This window comes from Nannobrachium achirus, assembly GCF_963921795.1.
Source record: "Nannobrachium achirus genome assembly, chromosome: 15".
NCBI classification, from domain to species: domain Eukaryota; kingdom Metazoa; phylum Chordata; class Actinopteri; order Myctophiformes; family Myctophidae; genus Nannobrachium; species Nannobrachium achirus.
In genome coordinates, this window is record NC_137822.1 from 9,166,764 (window position 1) to 9,178,430 (window position 11,667).

The 11,667-nt window shown below is 41.8% G+C and overlaps 1 protein-coding gene across 1 annotated transcript; it reads left to right on the forward strand.

Annotated features, from left to right (window-relative positions):
• Positions 1-4: 4 nt before the first annotated feature.
• LOC308299305 (cell cycle checkpoint protein RAD1-like) lies at positions 5-7,429 on the forward strand. Its single transcript, XM_080743049.1, has 7 exons — positions 5-75; positions 3,865-4,066; positions 4,577-4,685; positions 4,968-5,125; positions 5,854-5,954; positions 6,135-6,233; positions 6,845-7,429. Exons 2-7 carry the CDS (start codon positions 3,872-3,874, stop codon positions 7,026-7,028), a joined length of 846 nt encoding a protein of 281 aa, XP_080599175.1. The 5' UTR covers positions 5-75; positions 3,865-3,871; the 3' UTR covers positions 7,029-7,429.
• The last annotated feature ends 4,238 nt before the right edge of the window (positions 7,430-11,667 follow it).

The window sequence follows — 11,667 nt, forward strand, 5'->3', positions numbered from 1 at the left end:
ATCCCGGAAGTGTAGTCCTTCTGCGAGGCGCCTGTCTTCAAAACTCAAAACAACTTCATCAGCTTTGAATTGAATGTAAGTTCAAATGTATAAAACATCACTTATTGCATGCATAATGTTTATGTTACAGATGTGCGCAGAGAGAGACTGATAATAGCCTACAACGTTTGCTTTTACGGCAATATACCTCAACATGAATGTCTCTGACAAAATTATAAGCTAATGTAGCCCTAGAATGTCTCCAATGTTCGGTCGATTGACACTCAAATCTGGAGCCATAGAACGCTCCCATTGCGCGGCGGTTAGCAGCTAATCTGCGCGGCCCTAAAGTGCTGCGCGCTACTTGTGTACTGATTGATTGATTGAAGAATTTATTAGAAGTTTGCAATAGAAAAAAGTACAGTTTCATGACAGTACAAATCACTGGTACAAGGTCAACTAAAAGGAGATCCTAGAAAGCCGAGGCTTATTTCCACAGGAACCACACTTTAAGTATCTCATATAACATTGAAAGACAGACGGATAGAACATAGTACTTTATCTAGGATAATATCAGTTTCAAAAGCATAACATCAAATACAAAAGGCAGAATACAAAGAAAAAGGGGGGGGGGAGCATGGGGGCTTAGTCTATTTACAAGTCACGGGTAGCTGCTGTCTGAAGGTGACTTTTCATACCAATTTTGAAGGAGGCTAGGGATTTGCTCTCCTTTAGGGCTTGTGGAAGGGCGTTCCACATGTTGATGGTATAGCAGGAGAACGAGTTAGCGCCTTGTTTAGTGTTAAATCTACGCTGATGATGATTAGTGGAGCTGCCTCTGGTGTTGTGATCGTGAACATCCTTGACCTTTAAGAAGTAGTTTGTCAGGTACATGGGAATCTTGGAGGTGTAGTGTATCTTGTACACCAGGCCCATTGCAAGATGCTGTACTCTGTCAGCTACTTTGAGCCACCCCACGCTTTCGTGGTGATGCTCGGTAAGGTGGGTCAGAGGAGGGAGACCAAGCACAACCCTAATTAGTTTGTTTTGGGCTGTTTGGAGCTTTAGCTTTAAGGCAGCTGGGGCGTCGCGATACCAGACAAGGACTCCGTAATCAATGAGGGGCCCAATAAGAGCACCTCCTAGTGTCTTTCGGGATTTAATATTGATCAGTGGGGCAACTCTTTGCAAGAAGCGAATTCGTTGATTGACTTTATTGATTACCTTGGTGGTCATTTTTTCACTGGATAGGTTAGCCTCCAGGATGCAACCCAGGTAGCAGATGTGGTTTTTTCTTTCTATCACAGTGTCACCTACTTTAATTGTGAAGTTCTCAACTAGGCTAAGTTTCTGACTAGATCCAAAGAGGATACATTCAGTTTTGCCTAGGTGAATTGAGAGTCTGTTGTCATTGAGCCAGGTACTCACCCAATAATGTATTCCTCAGCCTGGGAGAACGATATTGTCCTATAGTGTCATATCCATTTGAAAGTTCTGACTGAAAACATGTACTTTGTAAAATATCACCACTTATCACGAGCCAACACGGACGACTTACACGACCGGGTGAGGGGCTCGGAATGACTGCTGGGCTGGACTGAATATATCAAAACTTCCTTTGGGAAGCACAAAACGTACGGGGCACACTGTGATTGACGTGGGGTGACTAATCACACCACCTGCGTGATTGTGTGCCCCGTACTTTTGTGCTTCCAAAAGGAAGTTTTGATATATTCAGTCCAGCAGTCATTTCGGGCCCCTCGCCCGGTCGTGTCAGTCGTCCGTGTTGGCTCGTGATAAGTGGTGATATTTTACAAAGTACATGTTTTCAGCCAGAACTTTCAAATGGATATGACACTATAGGACAATGTCTTTCTCCCAGGCTGAGGAATTAATTATTGGGTGAGTACACAAGTAACGCGCTGCACTTTAGTGCCGCGCAGATTCGCTGCTAACCGCCGCGCAATGGGAGCGTTCTATGGCTCCAGATTTGAGTGTCAATCGACCGAACATTGGAGACATTCTAGGGCTAAAGCTAATGTAGCTTATGTCTTCTTTAGTTCAGCTTGCTTCCACTATGTCTTATTTTATTATTATTGTTTTATTCATCAGTCGTTGTCTTTTGTTATTTCGTTGTTTTACGTTTCAGCGCATGTTCTTCTTCTTTTACCTTCACTTATTTCTCAAGACTTTGACTGAACAAAATATGAACATATCTTCTTTATATAGCCTACACCAGTGGTTCTCAAACTTTCAAATTTCAAGGTACACATGGAACCAAATGAACCCCATATGTACACTGTCAGAGTTACAGACTTGTAAGGGTCAACTTTCAGACCCCCCTAAAGAACCTACAGTACAGAGTCCCTGGAATCTATTGTGTGTGTGTTGTGTGTGTGTAACCTGTGGCACCCTCCCTCTTAGCTTTGACTCACAGCTGTTGCCTAAATGGTATAATAGACAGGTAACCAGGTGGGTCATGATGATGATTTGGGAGAGTGGTTGTACCTGCCACCACCAGGCTTGTTTCTGGTGGAACCCGGGTAGGCAGCAACCTTTCATGGTTGTGTGTATTTTGTTTTACTCATAATGATTTCATGGTTGTGTATTCTTTGTATTGCTGATGTACTCTATGTATGTGGATGATGTGTAGGGACTAGCACAGCTGTGACCTGAAAGATGCTGGTGAAATGAGTCAGACTGGGCAGAGTAGTACTAGTCATGCCATGGTGTTGGATAACATTTTGTACTAGTAGGAACTAGGTGAGTAGTTAATGTTTTGTACTAGGAACTAGGTGAGTAGTTAATGTTTTGAATGTATAAGCTCGTGCTGATGTTAGTTTTGTCTCTAGCAGAGTTTCTAGTGTCTTATCTCTCACTGGAAGGGGTTTGCGGGAACTGTGCAGCAGCAGCTGCTGTGAGGCGCTCGCTGAGCTGACAAACACTGACAAGCACTTATTAATTCTGTGTCAACGTGTTGAAAACTTGAAGACACATGAGGACTCATACAGGGGAAAAGCCATTTACTTGTACAGTTTGTTGTCAGTTGTGTACTAAAGAGTGAATTTAGTGCAAAATGTTAAGATTCCATAGCATGCTACACCTGCTACTCACTCACCCACTGACTTGTTTCAGCTGCAACTCTCAGGAGTCTGTAACAACCACAGCAAGAATAAGTACACTTGCAGGACGAAATGGACAAAGCCCTTGAAAGAACCAAAGAACCTTTTTCAAATGAGGATTATTTGGGGGGTGAAATCTCCCTCTTTCGAACTAGAGGTTAGGGCTGGGCAAAATCCATGTGTTTGTAGATTTGTTTATAACTAGGACCACTTTAGATGAAAAAAGAATACACAACCATAGAATCATTCAGAGTAAAAGATACATGCAACCATAAAATGTGTGTGCCTACCCGGGTTCCAGCAGGTACAATCACTGCACCCCCTGATTACCTTCAAGTGCTTATACCAATCACTGCACTAGGCAATGGCTGTGAGTTGACCCTGACTGGGAGATGCCACAGGCTACGTATGACTTGTAAAGTTGTAAGTAGTTCTATGTATATATATGTATCATCTGTTGGGTGGAAACCTCATTATGTCCAAGACTGTTACTTTTCAGGATTCAAATTCAGAGCAAGATCTACAAGCTCAGAACGTGTTTCGACCTTGTGGCTCTGCAAATTTAGATGCTTTTGTGTGACGCTGTACTGTAGTATGATCAAGTAGGACGTTAATTACGAGAAGAAAAAAAAACATGTTTAAATACGGAGATTAGAGGTTTCTGCCTGACGGCAACCATAGTTTGACTTGACATATGCATGCAACTTGCCACTAAATCAAACCATTTCTAACATTACTAATGAGCATGTATTTGTGGTTTCAGTGCAGCCATGCCTCTGTCCACTGAATCTCAAGGTGAGGATGGCCCGTACGTCCTGGTGGCCAGTTTGGACAACGCTCGCAATCTGTCCAACATACTGAAAGCCATCACCTGCAAAGACTATGCTATCTTCAGTGCTACACCCAACGGACTGAAGGTCACTGTGGAAGATTCCAAGTGTCTGCAAGCTAATGCATTTATTCAGGTATAACATTTTACTGTGTAGCATCAGGTAATCACAGGGTTGAATGGTTCCCCAAAAGTCATTTTAGTACTAAAGCAATTCCTACTTAAGTCATATGAACTCCAACATAAATCTGAGTAAAAAAACATCTATCTTGAATCCATTGAATGAAGACTATTGGTTAAGAAAAAGAATAGTGAAAAGGGCAAATCTACAAGCTCACAACGTGACGTGCCGTGAACTTGACAAAGTTGATTCTGATTGTAGAACGTCTATTTCTTTTGTATGCCACAAAGCAACCAAGTACTAAGAACACGTTTAAAGGGTTAAAAAATCTATTCAAATCTTTTCATGTTGATTCTTTGATATATAAGAAACGCATTCATATCGCAAAAAACACCTGCTTGAGCATCAAGATTTAGTCTGTTATTGGTTTCGATATATTTGCTGTAAATTGCCCCTAGCCCTACAAACATGGAGGTCTACCTCGTTCCTCAGACCGTTTCATGTGTTTTTCTCCTTCTCTTCCAGGCTGAGATCTTTCAGGAGTTCACTATCAGAGAAGACACCGTGGGCTTTCAGGTGAATCTTACTGTTCTTGTGGACTGCCTCAGCATCTTTGGTGGAAGCACAACACCAGGTAAATGTTGGATTAGCCTGACAATGTATTTGTTTTCCAAATGTCTAAACCTGATTTAGGCCTTATTGAAAATTGGTTATCAGGTTGCATGTTTTTTTTTTTTTTTTTTTTTTTCACTTCAAAATATCAGGAGCTTGAATTAGAAAATATCTGCTTTGGTATAGGCCAAAACCTTTTTAAAAACTGTGCTATGAGTGTTAAAATAGAAATTTTGAGTGATTAAAAAATGTATCCAGTTTCCAGCACACACAACCATTATAATTGTAACCTCTGTGTTGTCAGGAGTGAGCACAGCACTGCGGATGTGTTACATGGGTTATGGTTACCCTCTGACTCTGTTCCTGGAAGAGGGAGGGGTGGTGACCGTGTGTAAGATCAACACTCAAGAACCAGAAGAGCCCGTCGACTTTGAGTTCTGCAGCACCAATGTGACCAACAAGGTAGTTTCACCATGCACCATGACTTTGGTATAACGATGATGCATGAACCACTTGAGCCCTATATACTTTGTGGTAGGATGAATACTAGGATACTAGGATGAAGACTATGTACAAGCTGCCATATGTATATGGTCAACTCAATGGAGTGAAGCATGACACTGCCCCCGAACATGACTGATTTCTGCATGTCAGTGAAGGTGTCAGTGACACTAATGGTTATGGTTAACTACAGAGTAGACATCAAGGGACATTAATCTTATACTTTAATCAGTGGTTCTCAACCTGTGGTCAGTAACCCCTGGGGGGTCCCCAGATGATTATCTTATTGTGCAACATTGTTTTCTCACTCAACAGTAAAACCAACACAGTGTAGGTGTATACATGGCATCTGCACATTTAATAACAATTTAATGACTTTTTAATCTCTAAAATGACAAATTAAACCTTGGCCAAATTGTCAAATATTAGAGACAGAGCGTTGCGAGGCGTTGTGAGCATGTAGATCGGCTATTTCCACAATAGAACCATATTATACAAAATGTAATGCCTCAACTTTGTCAGGGTGGGGGGTCCCCAGTTAAAGTGATTATTTTGGAGGTCGTGGCCTGAAAAGGTTGAGAACCACTGCTTTAGTGTAATCTTTATGTATGCCTGTATATTCCCTGTGGGGTTGGAAATGAATACATTTCACTTATTATTTGGTTTTCATATTCTTGGTTTTCATCAAGGTGATTCTGCAGTCAGACAGTTTGAAGGAAGCCTTCTCTGAGCTGGACATGACCAGTGAAGTGCTCCAGATCCTCATGTCTCCTGAAGCGCCATACTTCAGGCGAGTACTGACTAAAAGCATTACTTTGTGAGTTGCTTTTCAACTGAAAAATGCAGCAGAACTGATCTTGAAAGGCTTGTTACAAACCTTTTTATATACAGAATTAACTAAACATTGTTTTACTACAGCATTCTCTTCACAAATACTGTATGGTAAGCATTTTCTTCTGTTCTTCTTCAGGCTATCAACGTTTGGGAATGCTGGAAACACCCATTATGATTACCCCAAGGACTCGGGCATGATGGAGCTATTTCAATGCACCAAAACACAATCCAACAGGTTAGGAAAAGTAACTGATTTATTAAGTTACCCTCTCTGCCTACGTTCATAATATGATGCAGTTCAACATGTATTAGATTTCAGGTTGGAGATCGGTAAAGTTACCTTATGCAAACTGAATGCTGTCCTTTTTTTTTAATATTATTTAAAGCAGAAAGATTGTTCCTTGTATCTCCATATTTCAACACATACAGAAGTGGTATCGCCAAAATAAAAGCCTGGGTTTCCGAGGCTACAGAAGTGGTGAAAAGAACGTATCTACAAGCTCAGATCTAAAAGGGCTGTGAGCTTGTAGATCCACTATTCTCACAATCTTTGAAAACATGTGGTTAAGTCTTTCTCTTCTGGGTTTTATCGATTTGGGAACCCTTCATCAAAAAGAGAAACGACGCCCTCTGCTGTTGGGCAGCTCAGAATGTGTTCTTAAATATTGGACCAATGAAAAGTATTAAGAACTGTGAATAAATAACTACATTGGATCTATTGTTATACAGGTTCATTTTACCATTTGCTGAAAAGTAACCGTTTAGGACAAAGGTTTTCAACTAACCCTATGACGCCTTGCTTGACATAATTAGACATTTACTGTGCTCTCCTGTTGGTCTGGACAGATACAAGATGTCGCTGCTGAAGCAGTCTACCAAAGCACTGGCGCTGTCCTCCAAAGCCTCTGTGAGGACAGACAACAGGGGCTTCCTCTCGCTGCAATACCTGGTCAGAAACGACGACGGTCAGATCTGCTTTGTGGAGTACTACTGCTGTCCCGATGAGGAGGCCGACGTCCCAGAGGACTGACATCCATCTGAAAGCCTTTTAACCACTCTGACCCCAACATCCCTATTCTGGGGGGGGAACAGTCACCCTTCCGTTTCATATCCCACCTGACAAATCACACGCTTCGAGTGATCTAGCGTTTTCTCTGGACAACAGCATCCCGTTTCAAAAGTGGTCTCAGGGAGATGGCCCAAGTCCACCATCAGCCGATTGATCCTGAAGTCTACAAACTCCTTGTGCATTCGGTCAAAAAATTATAATCTCTAAACTGTGTAATTGGGGAAGTCAACCTTTACAACAGCCACTGTTTTTGTCTAAGAGTAATACAAGATCGCATCAAGAGCCAATTCAAGGTTTTAGGTTCCAAGTGGTTAACTACCCATTCAGTTCTGTTCAGAAATATGGCTCTTAGATTTTGTCCCGTTTTTAGGGCTCTGTTTGTTTATTGTTGTATATAGTGCTGTGTGGAAAGTGCATATTTTTGTTTAAATCTTTTAATAAATAATGAATCACTTATCTTTTTTTTTCTTTCTTTTAAATCAAAAGCAAATTATGGCAGTAAAGTAGCAAGACTTTAGAAAAGTGGCACACAGTGAGATACAATATCGACACTACCACTGATTTGAGTTGAAATGGCTTCCAGCCTACCAATCAGCTAAAATGAATGGAAAATCAAATATGGACTTGGACTGTTATTCATCTCAGGTACTCAATTGGTCTGTCAGAGGTTGCTCTGTCTGTCACAACCTGGTTTCCCACATTCACTGACATACAATTACTTAATACTTTGACAGACATTCTCATTCTACCTCTGTGGAGGAAAACCAACTCAAATGGCAAATGCCCCTGATAGTATAGATGTAGATTACGGTTATTCTTTTGCTGTAGGCCTATGCCTTTCTAAATGGGACCAGAAACTACAGTATTCAGTTGGGATTACCCAGGGGTTGACACTAAGGTCTCAGAGGCACTTGCCCATCGGGCAAGTACAGGTCATGGTCTACTTGCCCGAAAAGTAAATCGTCCATTATAAAATGGTAGGTACGATTTTAATTACTGCTCAATGTAACACTTATTTCTTTACTTTCTGGGGCTCTGCGATAAAATGTCATACCTCAATACCTCCAAATACCTACATACTGTAGCTATGATTGAATATGTCTATGGTTTCACACTTGTTATTTTATATTTTTAAACGTAGCACTAGCAACAGTAAAAACAGCACATTATAGGTAAATAGTGCTCTTATTTTACATTCCACAGACCAGAAGACAGCGCACTGGCCACGTTCAGGTGTTTAGACAGATATCTCGTGTTGTGTTTATAGACATTTGTGTCCCCTCTCAAATGAGCACTTGCCCTGTCGGGCAACCTGAAAGCCAACTTCACCTTCCCTGACGTTTTATTTACCTGCCGGGGGCAGGTGGGCAAGCCTTAGTGTCAATGCCTGTTACCTATAGGGTTCAGAACATTTTCATTTTCCACTTGCACACACTATCTCAGAAATATCCAAAGGATTGACATGAAACCTGCTGAGAGCATACATGAGACTGGTGATCCAATAACCATTCCAGGTTTTCTCAGACCTTTTAATTTCAGGCAGTATGCCTGTACAACATAAACCTACTCACCTATTCTCGCTGTCCTGTCAGCTGCATGCTCAATATTTGATATTTTACATCTACAGTAGGCTATTGTAATACTTTAGCAACTCTTGAACTAAGGAATACAAGTCTAGAAAAGTCAGTCTAGTGCTATACCTCCATGGTTTTGTAAAGGCAATGTATTGTAAAGGTTATACTGCCATCTAGTGATGAATTAATTCAGTACTTTATTAGACCAAATTGTGTGAATCCAGTCACTCATCTTCAGGTTTTTGCACATTTTTGGTTTGAAAAACAGTTTGAGACTAGGAAGGAAATATTATGAAGGTACTATTCTGCTCTAGGCTTTGACCACGAGACATAAAGGGATATGAACCATTTACTGTTTAACAGTGTGAACAGATTAGTAAATCTGAAATGTGATCATCTATCTTTAGTTTATTTTCATCATGTTGCTGGTAAGAAACCTCCTGCATTGTGTGGATGCAGTCATGTCTGTTAAGATTAGACTACACAGTAAAATGTTGATAAGATTAGAGTATAAAATTGACCCAAGAGGATAAAATCATACACTTTAGGCCGAGATTGGGGCCAATGGTCAAATGCAGTTGTAACGTTTCCCTATCCAACTGATTCCTAATACACAAGGCATTTTAATATAATTATGAACACTAGCTACCATTAAAATATGTTCACTGAGATGGATAAAGATTCAGAATCAGGTCCTTATTGTTGAGTTTAGCTCTGCAGCGATCTGCATGTGTACCAGAAAATAAATACTGAAGTTAAGAATATCAAAATGAAGAAATAGACAGGGAGGCATCAGTGTTTAGCTCGAACTCAACTCACACAGAACTGATCATATTTATTTACAACAGTTAATCACAATTAATAATGCACAATAGTAAATATGGTAATAATACAATAATAAATACAACACACATGTCAACACTTATAAATCACATTAAAATACACACAATACAATACACCTCTTCCCATATGTACAACCCAAAACCAATATGTACACCACAACACCAAAAAACACTTTCACCTCTCCTCCATCACCTCCATGACCAGTGTTCTAGGGCCAGTCAGGATCAACTGCCGGACGGCCTCGTAGTCCATGTGGAGGACGTCGACCCGGTTAACCGACGCCACCAACTGGCGCGGCTTCACCCTCGCCGCAGCCGCGGGCCCGTCGGGCTCCACGACCTGGATGTGGCAGGGTGAGTGCCCCCTTACCACAAACCCCCAGTCCATTCCGTCGCCCACAACCATTAACCTCCTCCTGGTGTACGCCCCTGGTCGTTGAAGGTCCTGCAGAGTCACAGTTCTGTTCAGAACTGACCTGGGTTGGTTGGGGAGCTGCTGTGGTGCAGCATCCACCAGAGCTGGAGGTGATGGAGGTGGTCGTGTGTTCTTCTGAAACGCCGAGTCCTCTGCTGCTGGTGCCGGTTGAGGTTCGTTTTGCTGGAAAAACCTCAAAACCTCCTTCAGGAAACCCATAGTCGTGCTGTAGTACTCCATAGTGAATTACGTTGTTGTTGTTGTTGTTGTTGTTGTAGTAGTAGTAGTAGTAATAGTTGTAGTAGAAGTAGTAGTTGTAGTAGTAGAAGTAGTAGTAGAAGAAGAAGAAGAAGACTCTTAACTGTTACTCGGTGAGGAAATATCAGAAGAGTGAAGCTCCGACGCCCGTCGCCCGACTTTATTTCAAACCGCACACGTGACGTCACACGCGCTAGGCCAATCCGCGGAGACCTGGCGTGTGTTGGGCCAATCAACGTCGGCATGCCCGTGCGTGCGATTATCAAAAAACTTTTTTTTACTCCGGCAAGCAGCGCACACGTGACGTCACACGCGCTGAGCCAATCCGGGGAGCCGTGCCGTGGCCAATCAAATTACCTGGTAACGTGGTTGCGCGACTTTTAAAAAGTCTCGTCAAGGTAACCGCCGGCGCAACCACGACGCAACTTCTCTTTAGTAGTAACTAACCTAACCATGGTAATCAACAAACAAACCACCTTGACCAGGATGTAACTGACATATGTTTTTAACTTTTTACAAGAGTATTTCACATTCACATTTATATGACCAGTCTTTGCATCGTCTGTCTGTTGTAGGCCTACACTGGTAATAATACCATATTTTTCGTATATTAGTGGACTGTGAACGTTCGGTTGAAATGGATGCAGACTGCATCACATGGCCATTCAAATAACCCGGGCCGCAGTGTGCTTCCGCTTTAAATTTGACGTAGCTCCGGTTGTTAGTGTGCAACCATAGTTAATATTAAAGTGTACAACTACTGTACTGAAGTCGATAGAGGAAAGAGGGACGTCGTGTTGGCCGTCAGGGGGAAGATGGGTTTTTTAACAGGGAATCCATTCAGTACATCAGTTGGACACCGACCGAATAGGTGAGATGTTGAGATGGATCCAGCGTTTATAACGTTATAATTACAAAGTAGGCTAGCTCATTGAATGGCGTTTTGCCTAAATGTGATTCTGCCAAACAGTGCAGTTTGCAGCCAAACGACTCCTGTCCTTGATTCTAGGTTATTCAGAGATGTTAATCCTCATATGGGAATAGTTATTGGCCATTGTGGGTCCTACCTTTTCAAATATAGGCTATATTTTCCAACATTTTTGGCCAATTTGCATGTTCATTAACTGAAAAACTATGTCTAATTGTATTATTATTGTTTTATTCATAGTCTTTGTCTTTTGGCGCATGTTCTGCTTCTTTTGCCTTCACGTATTTCCACTTTTCATGTCAAGACTTTTTGACTGAACAAAGTATGAACATATCTTTTCTTCTCAAACAGCCACAGGCTACACATGAGCGTCAAGGTCTCCTCTTAACTCAGTGTGTGTGTGTGTGTGTGTGTGTGTGTGTGTGTGTGTGTGAGTGTGTGTGTGTGTGTGTGACTGTGTGTGTGTGTGTGTGTGTGTGTGTGTGTGTGTGTGTGTGTGTGTGCGTGCGTGCGTGCGTGCGTGTGTGTGTGTGTGCGCGCGCGCGCCCCCAGGCACTGTAACCTTAGCAGTCTCCCTCCAGCA

Bases quoted from the DNA above. Each gene is read 5' to 3' on its own strand.
- LOC308299305 (XM_080743049.1), top strand. From the start codon at position 3,872: ATGCCTCTGTCCACTGAATCTCAAGGTGAGGATGGCCCGTACGTCCTG. The intron at 5,955-6,134 runs GCGAGTACTGAC...GTTCTTCTTCAG, and splicing joins CCTGAAGCGCCATACTTCAG to GCTATCAACGTTTGGGAATG. The intron at 6,234-6,844 runs GTTAGGAAAAGT...TGGTCTGGACAG, and splicing joins ACCAAAACACAATCCAACAG to ATACAAGATGTCGCTGCTGA.